Raw genomic sequence first — 18,436 nt, forward strand, 5'->3', positions numbered from 1 at the left:
AGATGGGACTACTTCTGTTATTTCGGCTGCTGAAGCAGGATCTTGTTTCAGCATCCTGCTTGTTTCTATAAGCATGAATATTCAACCACAATAAGGAGTAAGGATAAGTGTGCTGACTGTATGAAGCAGGTAACAAGAAATCATCAACCCTTTCTCTTTGTATCATAGGCTAAGACCAGAAAAAAAAAAAATCAACATTTAATAAATGCCACTTCATCTAAGCTTGGGAAAGACTTATTATTCAATGAAAAGATGCTTGTTTTCATGGATTTAATGTAAATGTAAGGAGAGAAATGTGTGGGCAGAAGAAAGCCAAAGTAATTAGCATTTTAGGGGGGAGAAATTTAAAGGCAACACAACAGAATCAGTAACCATTTTCCACTTTATTTTCATGATTTCATTATTTTCCCTGAAAATGCTGAGCAGATATTAGAGTATCTGTGTTCATCACTCAGAACATAAATAAGATTCCTTCAAATTCCTTTAAATATCACAACAAATGTCTACATGGGCATGTTATCCCACTGTGTAAATAACGTTTATGTGTAATTCTTATTTATTTGTATTTTGAAAAGCATTGCTGAATCCAAGAAGGATAATTTAGCTATAGATAAGAGGAATGGAAGTGACAATTTCTTCATGAATGAGAAATATTGGGATAAGCCCTGAGGTGTATCACCATCCACACATTTCCCAAAGGACAGAGAATAAGGTCTTAAAATTAAATAATACACCTATAGTCAATAAAATGAGGAGTTTGATGACTGATGAGAAAAAAATCTAAAGGCCACCTACTTAGACTGTGAGGGAAAGCATACAGTCACCTCTCAAAAAAATTAAAATATGGCAATCCATTGTATAAATGGGGCAGTTCTTCAAGGGATCTTAAAGAACATGTATACCTCATTGCATAAATTGAATTCCATCTTCCACTTGACCACTTCCACTTGACACTTCTCACTAAAAAACCAATTTTTCAGGAAAGGTGGCACAGGTCAAGCAGGATTCCCTGTATCTCCTTACTCTGCCAGGTGAGGGGCAAACGTGCTGGGTGCTAGGAACCAGACACATTTTTGAGACTGACTTGTGAACCCTAGTGCCCAGCGGGTGATGTCTTTTAAAAATAAAACAACTCTCATTTAAAAGATGGACATCAGTCTGCTCTTCAGGACTGAGAGGGAATTTCTTGGACTTTTTTTTTTCACATCCTAATGAGTATATATTACACAAGAAAATGAATGCCAGCGCGAGGCACACATGTGGAAGTTGAGATAAAACTTACGAAGTAGCCTGTTCCCAAGCTGGAAGGAGCTGAACTCTGCAAGAAAGCATAAAAACAAAGTGGAAAATCAGCAATGGTTTTTAACACGTTCCAATCCACACAGCTCATTACCAGTTCTTCGCAGGCTTTTCATCACGACACCACATCGCCTGTGTACGCGGCCCCTTGTCATCTGCTACTGATACAAACACCGTGTTGCTTAATTTTCCCCTTTACATCTCTCAACAACTCAGAGATGCTAACGTGCTATTTACTGAATTCCAAGCTTCTGCGGTGGACGTAATTGCCAATTTATTTGACAGGCAGCTGGGTAATGAATTAATGATGGCATTTCGCCCTGCACTGAGACTAAACAGACACGCATCAGCCTGCCTCCCTGACTTGCTGACATTCAATGCCCTGGTCTCAAGCTACTCAGTTTTGTGGCCGCAAAGGGGCAGGCAAGAGGAAAGAGCCCAGACTGACTTGAAAATAAAAAGCCCAGTGGGTTTGGATGACTTTTCCAGCGTGTGACCTACTTGCCAGCTTATTCCCTCAAGGCACCAGTTAGTACACACAGAGCGCTTTTCAAAACTGAGACATTTTGTAAACATAATTAGTAGACTAAAATGCAAAGAATGTGTGGGTAAAGGGAAGTAGTGAAAAGCACCATTCTTCTAAAGGTTTTAGTCACGAAAGTTATCAGTTTAGGCTTCCACAGTTCTCACACGTAGGGAACTAAAAAACAGTGATGCTGAAAAGTACCTGGGGCATCACTTCATAGGGGAAAGAGACCCAAAAAAGAACTCGGTTTGAATTTTAAACTTGTCTGTGTTGTTTTTTCCCCCCTAAAACCTCTCATTACAAATTCTTTAATTTGCAGTGTCCTCTTTATGAACGAGAGAGGCCCCAGATAAGCTTGAAACAAAAAGAACGCTAACACTGAGACAGTCCTCAGGTCTCAGCAAGGAATCCTTGTACCAGCAAAGCCTCTCTGTCAGGTTTGGGCCGGTTGTTACACCTTCCACCTACAGGGAACGGACTTCCACGGTGATGCAACAGTTACTTGGGTAACCTCTAACTGTTCTACCTAAATGCCTTGTCCCTGCTCTGCAAACCACAGGAAGCATGTACCATCTGCTTGACTCATCCTGGTTTCCCTAGCACTTAGCTCAATGCCTTGCACATAGGAGGCATTTAGTAAGTATTAGTTGAATTAATGTATGTATAAATCGATGAATGCTCAGACTGTATGGGGATGGGACTCAGGTGAACTTAACATCTCCAAAAATCATATCTCCAAATATAGATATGATTCTTGATTTTATATCAGTTTTGAAAAGGAAATAATGGTGCTGTAAGTACAAAGAGCATCTGTATCAAACAAGGACATGATGCTCCAGGGCATTCCTAAATTCAGCACCTGGAGCAAAACTTTCTTCCCCTCAGTGTTCCAGACAGGCTTGGGGGCATAAAGAACCTAGATATGTGATCCTGGACACTGGATTTTCAAAAACCTTGCTGCATTTGTGATCCTATAAACGGTACGTAGGGAGAGCAACAGTAGTCATGGAGACGGCTCCTCAGAGCAATGATTAGCCATGTGACGGCATCACCTGTTTTCAGCACCCACCATCCCCACCCCCCAACCCATGGCAGAACACAGGAAGGCAAAAGCCAAGTTAGATCTCCACCAGCCTGGAGTCGTGCCCCTGGGAGGCAAACTCATTTTAGAATGAATTACTCAGAGAGAGCATGGGATTTGTTTATTTCAGTGTTTTTCCCCCCTTTCTGCAAATGTATTTTATCCCAGAAGCAGAAGGACCCCTTCAAGCCCACCTCCCCACCCCCACAGACATATCATCTTATTGTATACCAAGAAAATGACATCCTTCAGGTCCCGGGAAGCTCTGTTATACTCATTTTGCATATATATTGTACATTACTCAGGGAGCTGGGTGGAGAAGAGAGCTTTGTTGTGCATATTTGTTCTGGCTATTGTTTATGCAGGTCTGACTGAATGAGGGAACAGTGGGTATCATTTCAATTTCTGATGTCAACATCAAATTACTTATTTAATTTCATGCCTGGCGAAGCATTGTATAGCTACACGCAGAATCATTTCACTTCATTTGTTATGCTGTGTTTTCGTGGCGATTGGCTTGCCTTCCAACTGACAGCTTTAATTACGACATGAATTTGATTGCACTGCCGAGGAATTAACATAATGCAACAAAGCATTTAAGAACCCTGCCTTACAACACCCCCCTCACATACATACGCATGCACGCATGCACGAGCACAGATAGACACATGAAGGAACAGACCCAAGATCCTCATGTACATTAAAGGTCCACTGGAGTTTCAACTTTTGCTAGAAAGCATATAGAACTAGAGAGTCAGAGGCTACCCACATTTGAACTCACCATTTTTTTGTGTGTGGCATTCAGCTATAATTTCTGGACCTAGCAGAAAAGTTCATAGAAAAACTCTTCTAATCTACTTTGCCAAACGTCCATGGCGTTGACATTTCCTCCCCTCTAACTCCTTTCTCCACTATATTTTTCTTGGCCGATTGCCAGCTCCCTTCAATCATTGCTGGAAAACTTGAACAGAAACATTTCTGAAATAAAGTGATTTCTCCTTGGTCCAGTTCTATAAGCCTAAGAATCTGCTAAGGCCCTGTGTTCAGTGGGATGCTACTCCTGGTCCTTCACCATCAGAGAGAGGTATAACACAAGTTTTGAGACCAGCAACAGGGCAGAGAAGCAGGGTTTCACTGACAGCTCAGGTCACATACCACATGCCTCAGGCCTTGCTAACCAAAAGTCCAGAAAAGTCTCTGTCATTTATACTTAATCTAAATATATATTTAAAAGCTGAAAATATTTGATAGTTTTAACATTTTTCCAAGTCACAAATTCCATGAACAACTTAAACCATGGGCAACAATAGATTATGCTACTTTATTGTGTTAGTAGCTCAGTTGTGTCCAACTCTTTGTGACGCCAAGGAATGTGGCCCCACCAGACTCCTCTCTTCATGGGATTTTCCAAGCAAGAGTGGGTTGCCATTCCCTTCTCCAGGGGATCTTCCCAACCCAGGGATTGCAGGCAGATTCTTTACCACCTGAGCCACCAGGAAAGTCCCAGATTATCCTATAAAAATGAAATAAGTATTTAAAAATAGCTTTTTTACTGTTAGAAATGTTTTATGTTTCTATAGCTATTTGTTTACAAATGTGCATCTAGGAATTATTATTGTTTTCTCATGTTACAGGAGACAGACACCATGAAGAAAGGGCTCAGGAAAGCAGACAGGTGGTGATGTCCTGACCACTGAACCATTTGATGAAATCAAGTTGAATTTTAACTTTCTATGCTTCCCCAATTTATAATGAGAGGAAGGGGCTTCCATTTTTGTTGCTTGGACAGAGACTGCAGACATTGTCCAAACTATATAGCAAAAGTGGCCACAGAATCTAAAAAAGGGTATAAGTCAAAATGAGGCTTGAAAAACTAAGTTTTTTTAATTCAATAAATAAAAGCATCCTTGAATTTAAAAGCATTTGAAGTCACATCATATACACACGTTTAGGCAAATATGTTTGTTGAATAATGAAAAAGGCTTACTTCTTTAAGAAATTCTTATTTCTTTAAGTGATAGAGTTGCCAATTCATTCATATTTTCTATGTATTACATAGAAATGAGAGGTATAGAGGGACTGAGAAAACAGAGTTAGAAAAAGTATTTAGTGGTTTCCACGAGAAGACAAGAGTATGAAGAAATTCCAGACAGTTGGCTATCGGATATGTGATTTCCAGGCTCATTATAAGCTATCTCCTGTTTAACATGGTCTTTTCATTTGTTTTTTTTTTTGTTTTTTCCCAGATTTGACCACTGTTCCAGCAATCTCTGCAAATTACCTACCTCGAACTCATTAAGTTGTAAAGAAGAGCTTTCTTACAAACACACTGTGCCTCAATCTCCAAGCTACATGGGCTACAGAAACAGTAATGGGATGCATAGTTGAAAGACATTTTCTAGGAAGGAGAATGCTGCTGCTGACATTCAAGTCTGCCAGTAGATATTCATTAAATGCATGCTCATTCTACTCCTCTCATTGCCCCCCACCTGACTTTCTTTCCATCTCTGTCACTAAGCTATTATTGAAGCTACTCATTAAACCCATGAAGTTAAAATTTCTGTTTTAACATCTTACCCAGAACAAGGGATTTCAAAAATCGGTTATCCATCCAAAATAGATGTACTCCTTTCATTAGAGATCTACACAGAGAGGCCATGGCTACTATTATGGCTCCCTAAGCATGTGATGGATGTGTGCTTCACCCCAGAGGAAAATGTAAGCTCTGACCCTAGGGCTAATTTAAATACAGTATTTTAAAATTCTTCCAAATTATCATGTGTGTCTGACATCCCTGCCTATCCACCCTCATGTTATACTTTTTCTTCTTGGGAGTGAAAAGTAGAAGGATCATGCTAAGAATCACTTGGCCAAGTATATTTCTTACAAACGTCACAAGACGAGCTCATTTGTTTTCTGTACTGTTTTAGAAAACAATGACAATTAAAAGAACCTAAAATTTTAATCCTAAGAAATGTGCCTTGGAGATAAAGATTACTGATTACCTATACAGATGAAAAATATATATAAATAGAGAAATGAACCACTACAGGAAGTAAAAATGTGGGCACAACTTGAAAAAACATTACGGGTGGAAATGGTCACTTCCAAATTCAATTTTCAACCTGTTACAATCCATTTCAAGTTGTTACCAGCTCTCATCTCTATTCAGCAGCCTTCGGGCTTTTCCCCCTAATTTCATTCTTGCTCTCATTTTTATCTGCAGTTATTCACATAAAAGGAAAAGTAAACATTTTAAAGTAAAAATTACAACATTCCTTCTAACACCTTTGATAGGCTTTTTAAATATTGACTTATATGGTAGGTTAAATAGTGTCCCACTAAAATTACAGGGCCTTCTTGGAACCTAAGAATGTGATTGTGAGGGTTAATTTTATGCATTGACTTAATTGTGCCACTGGGTAACCAGATATCTGCTCAAATGTTAGTCTGGGTGTTACTCTGAGGGTGTTTTTGCATGAGTTTAACATTTAAACTAACAGGATGAATAAAGCATACTGTAAGTAAAGCATAATGTAAGTAGGCCTCATCCAATCAGTTTAATAGAACAAAAGGGATGGCTGTACTCAAATTAAGAGGGAATTCCCTTGACTCAGCCTTCAAAGTGAGACAGTTTTTCCCCCCACTTTCAGGCTCAGACAGACTGACACACAGACTTTTCTGGGGTGTCAAGCCCTCCAGTCTTTCTGGTTCTCAGACTTTGGGGCTCAGACTGGAGCTAGCCATCAGCTCTCCTAGATCCCCAGCTTGCTGACTGTACACTGTGAGACTTGTGAACCTCCATAACTGTTCAAGTCTATACATTTTACGACTGTTTCTCTTGAGAACCCTGACTGATATAAATGACCTTGTTTGAAAACAGGGACTTTGCAGGTGCAATTAAGTTGAGGTCATACTGGATTTAGGTGGAACCTAAATCCAATGACTACTCTCCTTATAAGGAAATCAGACGTACAGAGCTACAAATAGAGTAAAAGCCCATGTGAATAGAGGCACACATTGAAGTGAGGTGGTTATAAGCCAAGTATCATCAAGGATTGTAAGAAGCAACCAGAAGCCAGTAGAGCAAAGGAAGGACTCCTTTCTGAGACTTCAAAGAAATCATGGCCCTGCCAATACTTAATGCTGGACCTCTAGCCTTAAAAACTACAAGATAATAATAAATTTATTGTTTTAAGTTTCCTGGTTTGAGATCATGCATTACAGTCGCCCAGGAAACTAAGAGAGTCTATAGCCGCCTTACTATGAACTAGAAAATATCATGTGATCAGCTCCTGTATTCATTCCCTCTGCTCTAGCCACAAAGGCCTGCCCCACCCCTCACATTTAAACATGTCAGACTTACTCCTGAGTCAAGGCCATGATCTTGTCACTTGCCTCAATGTTCTTCCCCCCTTTCATCATTCAGGCTTCAGTTTAAACATCACCGGGACAAAAAGGACTAATTCAATTACTCCAGTTAAAGTGGCAACACCCTGCCACACCCCCCACTACTGCTTTGTTTACTTCGTAAAATGTATTACACCAAAAATAATGTTATCGTTTGCTCTCAGGTTTGCTGTTTGCCTTCCTCAATAGAGTAGAAGCTTCATGAAGCCAAAGGTTTCATCTTGTTCCCCACTCAACCTCAAGTGTCCAGAACTACACCCGACACTTAGAAGGTATTAGATAAATATTCCTGGACAATCAAAACACTGGAGTATCCAAGAAAACACATAAAAATATGATACAGGAAATGCAAAAGACATAAACAAAATGGTAGGGAAAATGAAAATATGGCAAAAATAGAAAAAGAAAAGAAAGGAGAAACAGAATACCTAGATCTGTAACAGGTCTGGATTACATTTTCTACTTAAATACAGGGAAGTTCATTGATGGTGTGGACTGTGACTGTTTCTCCCTTAATAGTAACTAGTAAACCTGGCAATAAAGGTTTGGGTGCTGGGTGGGAAGAAAGGAGGCTAGGACAGATGCTTGCACAGATGGATGGGTGTTGGGACAGTGGGCTAGACAAACCAATAAAAACCCCGAAACCTGGGAAATTCGAGATAGGAGAAGGAACATCTCAAAAAGCAGCAGAAAAAATGCATCAACTGTGGTATTAAATGAACTAAAGAGCTACAGAACAATAAGATTAGAGAACTGTATTGCATAATAGTTACGAGAATTCCCCTTTGACCTAACTTGAAATGTTTCAATTCTTTTAACATCTTGAACATTTTAAAAGTATGAAATATTTGTCTGCCTTTTCACAATTAAAATCCTGACCCCAAATTCTTTCAGAGATAGATTAGTCACATCCATGTAGTTATCTGAATAAAGCATTAAAGGAGTTTATTTCCACAGGGTGGTGGCAGGAAGAGTCTGCTAGAAGTGAAATTGGGCTACAGAAGAAGGAAAAAAAAAAAGAGTACTCCAGGAGAAACAAGTAGAAGGTATAAACCACAGGGAAGTAGAGGAAGAAAGGGAAGATGAAGAGGTAGCTTCATACATCCTGGTGGAAGATTCTGCTAATAGCCTCAGGAGTGTGGGACTTCGTCTGCAGGATCTTAAACAAGACGGTTTAATAGTGAGTTCTGACTCTCAGAAAAACAACTGTTGGGACTTATCCAGTCCAGTGGCTGGGACTCCATGTTCTCAACGCAGGGGGCTCAAGTTCGATCCCTGATTAGGGAACTAGATCCCACATGAATGACTAAGACTTTGCATGCCAAAACCAAGATCTGGTGCAACCAATAAAGAAAATAAGTAAATAAATATTTTTAAAAAACAACAACAACTGTGGAAGCTTTGTAGAGTAACAGGGCAGAGGAAACAGAGCTGGGTCAGATTCTATCATTGGGAGGCCACATTAATCACGGTAATCACAGTAATCATCTATGTAAGAAATGATAAGGGCATTTGAACATCAGTCATGTAAAGGTGAAGATAATCATAGCCAAATGCTTCCTCAGAAATAGAGTGACTATGTTAAACAGGTTAACTAAGAGGAAGGAAAAGAGTGCAAGTTTGAAGGTAATAGCTCTGAGATCCAGTATGGAGATAGGGAAATAAAAGAGTTCAGGTTTGAGAAAACAGAGTATAAGGAGGATTTTATTTGAGAGGAAAATTGTGTTTGTCATGATTGAGACAAGCAGGTGTTGTGGAACTGACAGCTACAAGGGAATTCAAATCAGAAAGTTTAGAAAAGGCTCCTACGGTAAGTATAAACCTGATGTAAAAGAAGGGAATAAATATTTTTGAGCACAGTGAATGTGCCAAGGACTGTTAAAGTAATTCAAACACATGGTACCAGGTAATTTTTAAAAGTAACCTTACATGGTAGATGAAATGACCCCCATTTCGCAGAATAAGAAACCAAGGCTTGGAAAGATCAAGCTTTTTGCTCAAGGTCAAATGGATAATAAACAGCAAACTAGCTATTAAAACTTGGTCTGTTTGTAACAAATGCCCATGATCACTTCAAAATTTGAGGTTTTGTTCTATGTGTTGTCTTTAAGTAAGTTTATCTTAAGACTTTTGACAACCTCCTCAGTTACAAAATTCTGTTTAAGTTTAGAAGCAATACTTTCCCTTCTGAATAACTCATCATGAATATTTATATAGTCAATTATTCCCCTTAACTTTTTCCTTAGTGACTAATCTAAACAAGTTACTGTTTCTCCTTGATGTGGACAATGTGAGAGTCCCTGTAGACTATTATTCCCTCCTGGCAATGTACTGTGGGGATACATAATTTGGAAAAGCCAAGCACATTTGGTTTTTGAGCTTTACCCATGAGTCAAATTCTCCAGCCACACTGGAATTCTTTTTTCTTAATCTTTTTGCCTGTCCAATTGAAAAAATATTGAAAAAAAAAGAAAGAAAGAAACAAAGCTGGAATAACATAGTTATCTTCATTAGAGGCACTTGAGGTAAGTCTCAACTTCCAGAGCTTCTAAAAATATCATTCAAGTGAGTGGAAGACTGAAAGAGAATTTCATCTCAGCTTAAAATCTAGAGTGGGCATTGTAAACTAACAGGGATTAAATTCACTCTCCCGCTTTAAGTAACTAAAACAACTAGACAAAATGTGTGAAAAAAAACAAACTTTTTAAGAAACTGGGCAATAGCAGTGTAGTGATCTTAGAGAGACAGAAAGAAAACAAAATAATTCTTAAAACTGCCCCAGCATAGTTCCTGGAGAGAGTTTTGATGCCATAGTAGGGTGGCTTGGGGTAACCCAGGTGGATCCCAGAAGAATCCCTGAGTTGAGAAGGTAGAGTTGACAGAAGCAGCCAAGTCAGCTGAAATTAGCAAAGCAGAGGATGAGAGAAAAGTCAGGTTCACGGTGAGAAAAGCAGGAAACCAGGAGACATCTTTTCTCTTGTCATCACCGGAGTCCGTATCAGCACATCCATGCGACAAAAGTACCCAAGGCAAGGGGAATGACCACCGGGAAGGAGCAGGGAGAATGACTGTCAGAGTCACAGAGGGCAGCGGATAACTGGCACTCCCACCAGCCAGAGTGGAAAAACCTTGTCCACATCAGGAATTAGGCAGAGTCTTCAGCACTGGGGAAAAACAAGCTTTGTCCTAAAGGTTGTTCTGGATGCTCCACCCAGAAAAGCATAAAAGCAAACCTCAGAAGAAATAAAAATATTATTTTCAAGTGGCATAATTGTATCCCAGAAAAAAAGCTCAAGAATATTTATGAAAACCAAAAATATCCAGCACTCATCAAAAACAAAAAAATTCCCAATATTTGGCATCTTAAAAAAAACAGTCAGCCACAGACAAAAGCCAGAAAATACAATCCATAATGAGGAAAAAAACCAATCAATAGAAACAGACTCAAAAATTACACCGATGACAGCAGAATATGAACATTGAAACAGTGATAACTATTTTCCACATGTTCAAGAAAGTAAGGAAAGCATGAGCATGGTAAAGAGCAACAAGGAGATATGTTAGCAAACAAAAACTAGTAGTGGTCTTTGAATCTATCTCCTCATTTTCTGATAGTCATTAGAATAATTATTAGTTCTCCTTTAAGGAAAAAAAAAAGGAAAGGAAGTATCTTTATTCTTTAAAATATCATGAGGGTAGACATTGCCCTCATACCCAAAAGAGTCATTTTGTGACTTGACTTGTCAAAGGCATTCATCTCAAAGATTTTAGATTGCAATGGCCCTGAGGTAAGGCTCTGCAACCTCACAACTATTCATGTGAAGGAAATAAGTGACTGGAGGTTTTGAAACATTTCACTAAAAGCCACCTACTTCTTTTTCTTCCCTTTTCTTTTTTCATATGTGTCATTTCTCCTTCTTTCATCTTTTAATAGTGCTGCAAGAAGTATGAATTTTAATAATAAGCAACATAAACCCAAAGTTGATATCACAGACTAACCTGACACAAGATTGACAGGATTGTTACAACCCTAGTATTTTTTTTTTTAATTTTTGACTATGGTTAAAAAAAAAAATATATATATATATATATATACACACACACACACACACACACACACACATATAAAATAAAATGCAATATTTCAACTTATTTTCAGTGTACAATTCAGTGGCATCAGTTACATCATAATGCAATGCAGCTATCAAAATTATCTATTTCCAAAACTATTTCTTCACCACAAACAGAAACTTTGTTACAGTTAAATCATAACTCTCATCTTTCACAGTTTCCTACCCCTACCAGGGGTCCCTGGAAACTCCCATTCTACTTTCTGCCTCTAGGAACTTGCATATTCTAGATACTTCACATAAGAGGCATCAGAAAATATTTGTCTTTTTATGTCTAGATTCTTCCACTGAGCATAATGTTTTCAAGACTTGAACTTCATTCTTTTTTATGACTAATACTCCCATGTCCATATATGCCACTTTTTGTTCATCCATTTACCTGCTGATGAACTCTTGGGATGTTTACATCTTTTGCTTACTATAAATGATGCTGCAGTGAAAACTCGCATATAAGTATCTCTTTGAGGACCTGGTGTCTGGGTATATACCTAAAAGGAGAATTGGTGGCAAGTATGGTAATTCTGTTTAGCTTTTTGAGAAATGTCAAGCTGTTTTCCACAGTGGATTTATCATTTTATATTTCCACCAGCATGTACGAGGTGGAACATCAACTTCTTTAAATTCTTGCCAACACTTGCTATTTTCCTTTCTTCAAAGTATAACTATCCTAGTAGCTGTAAAGTAGTATCTCATTCTGGTTTTGATTTGCATTTCCCCAATCACTATAATGATGAACATTTTTCATGGGCTTACTGGTTATTTGTGTATCTTCTTTGAATAAATATGTGCTTAAGTCCTTTGCCCATTATTGAATTCAGTTGTTTGTCTTTTTGTTGTAGTCTTTACATATTCTAGATATTAAACATTTATCAATTATATGATTTTCAAATATTTTCCTCCCATTCTTTGGGTTTTTTTTTCATTTTCCTGACAATACCCATTGACGCACTGCTGCTGCTGCCGCTAAGTCGCTTCAGTCGTGTCCGACTCTGTACGACCCCATAGACGGCAGCCCACCAGGCTCCCCCATCCCTGGGATTCTCCAGGCAAGAACACTGGAGTGGGCTGCCATTTCCTTCTCCGATGCATCAAAGTAAAAAGCGAAAGTGAAGTCGCTCAGTCGTGTCCGACTCTTAGCGACCCCATAGACTGCAGCCTACCAGGCTCCTCCATCCATGGATTTTCCAGGCAAGAGTACGGAGTGGGACGCCATTACCTTCTCCACATTGATGCACAGAAGTTTTTAATTTTGATGAAGTCCAACTTATGTATTTTCTCTCTAGCTACTTGTGCTTTTGATGTCATATCTAAAAATCCACTGCAAATTCAAGGTCATGAAGATTTACACACATTTTCCTGTAAGAATTTTATGGTTCTAGCCCTTACATTTAGGTCACTTATTCATTTTGAGTTAATTTTTGTTCATGGTGTGATGTAGGGGTCCAAATTCATTCTTTTGCATGGGAAAATCCAGTTGTCCCAGCACCATCTGTTGAAGAGAAAATTCTTTCCCAATTAAATGGATATTAAACTCATGTTAAAAATTCCTTTGCTATAGATGTATGAGTTTATTTCTGAACTTTCAATTCTATTCCATTGATCCATATGCTTACACTAACTCTAGCACCACACAGCTTCGATCACTGTAGCTTTGTAGTAAGTTTTGAAATCGGGAAGTGTGACTCTCCCAAACTTGTTTTATTTCAATACTGTATTGACTTTTAGGGGCTTCATGCCATTTCATATGATTAGGAGTGTCTGATTTTCCATTTTTGCTAAAAAGGATGTTGGAATTTTCACAAACATTGCATTGAATCTGTAGATTGGTTTGAAAGGTATTGATATCTTAACAATACTCAGTATTTCTATCCATGTTCACAGAATATCTTTTGTCAATTTCTTTGATCAAAAGGAAAACAAATTTAGGGAAACCAGTAAAAAAAATCTCAATAACTATACAATCCTGTGCTCTTGTCCCTTGACCTAGTACGCTTTTATTTCTCTACTCTGTGATGAAATTATGATTAACTAATCCTGGAATAATTTCCAGGGTCAATATGATCTTATATTAAAAGCACAACAAAATCTCAGAACAGTTATTTAAGCATTAAGTAGTGCTAACAAAATAGGTAAGAAATAGTTATACCTTTAAATTTACAGTTCCACCACAAATTTAATGAAACATATAAACACAAGGAAATAGTCTTGTATATATATTCATACTCACAGTGAAAGACTGAGTATTCTTCATTTATATATTTGATACTATACCACATTAAAAGAAAAGGTAATCATAACTAAGATATTAAGAGTTCTGCAAAAATAGTATACTTTTTGTTTATCCACTTAATTCTTGTACAAACTTGCTTGTGTACTCAGTCAATAGGCCATGTTCAACTCAGGCTCTTCTGCCCATGGGATTTCTCAGGCAAGAATTCCAGAGTGGGTTGCTATTTACTCTCTGGGGGACCTTCCCAACCCAAGGATTGAACCCATGGCTCCTTCATTGGCAGGTGGATTCTTTATCACTGAGCCACCAAGGAAGCCCAAGAATTTAATAGTCCATATATCAAATGTCACCCTAAATCTAACAATCTTTCCTGAGGGGTACAGGAAGATCTCTGTGTCTTAGGGTTGCCTACCTTGACTGAGAGAGAAATGGACAGTAAAAAGTTTTGAGTACATATCCCTAAGATACCTGTTTATGAATTATATATAAGAACTACTCCTTACTTATTAAATTGAATATTAGTAAAGCTTAATTTCTATTTTTTAAAGAAAAAATAAGCCATAATATTTTTTTCCTATAATACACTGGATCACCTTATACAGCATAATCAAGAAAACTAGAGAATTAAAAAAGAAGAAAACAAAAGGGGAAGGTTTTTGCTCTTTATGATATATCCTCACTCTACTGCTTCTTGAAACTCAGAGACTCTGAACACTGTCTCATTTTTAAGCCAAAACAATCTTGAGAAAGTACAACAAAGTTGAAGGTATCAGGCTGCCAGACTCAACACTATACTACAAAGCTATAGTAACCAAAACACTATGGTACTGGAACAGAAACAGACACGTGGGTCAATGAAACAGAATAGAGATCACAGAAATAAACCAATGCTCACATGGTCTATTGATCTATGACAAAGGAGGCAAGAATAAATGATAGGGAAAAGAGAGTATCTTTAAAGAATAGTGTTCGGAAAATTGGACAGCTACATGCAAATGAATGAAAGTGTACCACTTTCTCATGTTATATAGAAAAATAAGCTCAAAATGGATAAAAACTTAAATATAAGACCTGAAAGCATAGAACTCCTAGAAAAAAAATAATTACAGGCAGTAATCTCTTTGACATTAGTCTTACCAATTTTTTTGGATATACCTGCTCAGGAAAGGGCAACAAAGAAGCAAAAATAAACAAATGGAACTATATAAAACTAAAAAGCTTTTTGAACAACAAAGGAAACTACCAACAAAACAAAAAAGTAACACTGATTTGGATAAGATATTTGCAAATGATATTTCTGATAAGGGGTTGGTACCCAAAATGTATAAAGAACTCATAGAACTCAATGTCAAAAAAATAAACAACCTGAACAATTATGTAAAGTTTAAAAATAAAATAAAATTAAAAAAAAATACATAGAGAACCTAAATAGGCATTTTTCAAAGAAGACATACAGATGGCCAATAGGCACATGAAAAATGTTAACATCATTCATCAGCAGGGAAATGCAAATCAAAACCACAATGAGATTATCACCTCACACCAGTTAGAATGGCTGATATAAAAAAGACAAGAAACGACCCAATCAAAAAATGGGCCAAAGAACTAAATAGACATTTCTCCAAAGACATACAGATGGCTAACAAATACATGAAAAGATGCTCAACATCACTCATTATCAGAGAAATGCAAATCAAAGCCACAATGAGGTATCATTTCACGCCAGTCAGAACGGCTGCGATCCAAAAGTCTACAAGCAATAAATGCTGGAGAGGGTGCGGAGAAAAGGGAACCCTCTTACACTGTTGGTGGGAATACAAACTAGTACAGCCACTATGGAGAAGAGTGTGGAGATTCCTTAAAAAACTGGAAACAGAACTGCCATATGACCCAGCAATCCCACTGCTGGGCATACACACTGAGGAAACCAGAATTGAAAGAGACACGTGTACCCCAATGTTCATCGCAGCACTGTTTATAATAGCCGGGACATGGAAGCAACCTAGATGTCCATCAGCAGACGAATGGATAAGAAAGCTGTGGTACATATACACAATGGAGTATTACTCAGCCATTAAGAAGAATATATTTGAATCAGTTCTAATGAGGTGGATGAAGCTGGAGCCTATTATACAGAGTGAAGTAAGCCAGAAAGAAAAACACCAATAAAGTATACTAACACATATATATGGAATTTAGAAAGATAGTAACGACAACCCTGTATGTGAGACAACAAAAGAGACACAGATGTATAGAACAGTCTTTTGGACTCTGTGGGAGAGGGAAGGGGGGATGATTTGGGAGAATGGCATTAAAACATGTATAATATCATATAAGAAATGAATCGCCAGTCCAGGTTCAATGCAGGATACTGGAAGCTTGGGGATGGTGCACTGGGATGACCCAGAGGGATGGTATGGGGAGGGAGGTGGGATGGGGGTTCACGATGGGGAACACGTGTACACGTGTGGCAGATGCATGTTGATGTATGACAAAACCAATACAATATTGTAAAGTAAAAATAAATAAATAAATAAATAAAAAGAAAGACAAGAAGCAACAAGTGGTGGTGAGAAGGTGGACAAAAAGGGAATCACTGTGCATGGATGTTGAGAATGAAAATCTGTGCAGCCACTATGGAAAATAGTATGAAGATTACTCAAAAAACTAAAAATAGAACTACCATATGATCCAGGAATTCTACTTCTACTTCAACAGAAACAGTAAATCAAAAAATATATATATGTACCCCTCCTTTCATTGCACCACTATTTACAACAGCCAAGATATGGAAGCAACCTAAATGTTCATCATCAGATAAATGAATTTAAAAAATACTCTACACTGATGCACACATACAAAGGAAGACAACTCAGCCATAAAAAAGAAAGAAATCTTCTCAGTGGCAGCAACACAGAAAAACTGAAGGATACTATGCTAAGTGAAATAAGTCAGACAGAGAAAAATGCGTACCGTATGATTTCACTTATACATAAAATCTACAAAACAAAGCCAACGAACAAACAAAACAGAAACAGACTCACAGACGTGGAGAACAAACAAGTGGCTGTCAAACAGTAGAGACGTGACTGTGGGAGGATGGGCAGACAAAGTCAGTAAAGGGAATTAAGTGTGAACTTCCAGTTATAAAATAAATATATCACAGAGATGTAAATGAACCTATAGAGAATACAGTCAATGATACCATAACAAATTTGTACTGTGACAGATGAAAGCTGGATTATTGTGGTGATCATTTCATAATCTATAAAAAATACCAAATCACTATGTTGTACACCTGAAACAAATGTAGTACTATATATTAGTTATATGCTGCTGTGCTGTGCTTAGTCGCTCAGTCGTGTCCAACTTTTTGTGACCACACGAACTGTAGCCCACCAGGTCCCTCTATCCATGGGGACTTTCCAGGCAAGAATACCAGAGTGGGTTGCCATGCCCTCCTCCAGGGGATCTTCCCAACCCAGGGATTGAACCTAGGTTTCCCGCATGGCAGGTGGATTCTTTACTGTCTGAGCCACTAAAGAAGCTCAAGAATATTGGAGTGAGGAGCATACTATCCCTTCTCCAAGGGGATCTTCCTGACCCAGGAATCAAACTGGGGTTTCCTGTATTGCAGGCAGATTGTTTACCAGTGAAGCTACCAGGAAAGCCCGTATTAATTATAACTCAATTTAAAAAGAAAAAGAAAGATGGTTAGAATCCTGAACTCACCACCTGTGGTGACTGAAGGGTAATCTGCAGCTTCTGGGAGAAAAAAAAAAAAAAAAAGGAAGAAAGGAAAGAAAGACAAGGGAAGGTGGAGAGAGGGAGATGGAAAGAAGTGATGAGAAGAGACAAGAAGAGAAAAAAGAAAAGAATCGGAAATTTCCCAAATTGAGTATGCTAATCACAAAAGGTAAAATGGTGTTATTTCCGGGAATGCTCTTCAATGGTTACCCAAATTATTTTTTTAGTGACAGTAGAATTATCTTCTTCCTCTAGTAAAAGTTTTTTGCAAATAAATCAAACAGATTGGGAGGAAAAAAAGAATACTGTCTCAATCTGTTAATGTTCCTTTTTGCTATCACGAATAAAATTTCCCCCCTACTTGATCTATTTTAAAGGAAAGTTTTAAAATGTTGCTCTCAGGTGCAAAGATGGGTCAAGGATCCTGTTCTACAACACATTAGGGAGGGGTGTGAGACAACCCCAAGAGGGCAGAAGTGGTTCTGTGCCTTGCTGGTGCACAGGGGCCTGGAGAGTGGTTAGAACAGGTCTAGAAGGTGGACAGACCCCCTTAAGAGGCATGTAGTGTGTGCTCACGGGGGTTTTCCTCTAGAAATCAGAAGGAAAGTAAGTGGTGGGTTAGTCATCCCTTCCAACAGGAATAAAACCAAAGAAAGGGGCTGTTACAGATCTCACAGGTGAAAAAATGACAAAAGGCCCACATTTAAGAACGTCATCTCCCAGTTGCAGCACTGCCAGACTAGTTCTTCCATTTGTAACACGGATACCAAAAAGTATTATCACTTCCTTTTGTAATCTATTGTTTCTAAGCTGATAGATACACCCAACCAACCTTATAATTCTTTAAAACACATTTTAAGTCAAACTAGAAAACAGAACAATACTATAAAGCAAGGCTCAAATATGTGTCTGCCGAGAGAGGAAAAATGCTTGGGTATTTACAAAATGACATGAAGGGATGTGCTGGTGAACTGAAACTGGACTCAAGGGATGTGTGGTCTGGTGGTTTCAGT

At 38.2% G+C, this 18,436-nt stretch overlaps 1 protein-coding gene across 4 annotated transcripts in view; it reads right to left on the minus strand.

Annotated features, from left to right (window-relative positions):
* Positions 1 to 18,436, minus strand: part of AUTS2 (activator of transcription and developmental regulator AUTS2) — a 1,208,818-nt gene that overhangs the window by 678,767 nt on the left and 511,615 nt on the right. For all 4 annotated transcript variants that reach the window (XM_055562776.1, XM_055562775.1, XM_055562778.1 and 1 more), the window contains one exon: positions 1,283 to 1,318. In XM_055562776.1, coding sequence (XP_055418751.1) covers positions 1,283 to 1,318 — 36 coding nt within the window. The remainder of the gene's footprint in view (positions 1 to 1,282; positions 1,319 to 18,436) is intronic.

Source organism: Bubalus kerabau, chromosome 23 (genome assembly GCF_029407905.1).
Source record: "Bubalus kerabau isolate K-KA32 ecotype Philippines breed swamp buffalo chromosome 23, PCC_UOA_SB_1v2, whole genome shotgun sequence".
Taxonomy (NCBI): Eukaryota; Metazoa; Chordata; class Mammalia; order Artiodactyla; family Bovidae; genus Bubalus; species Bubalus kerabau.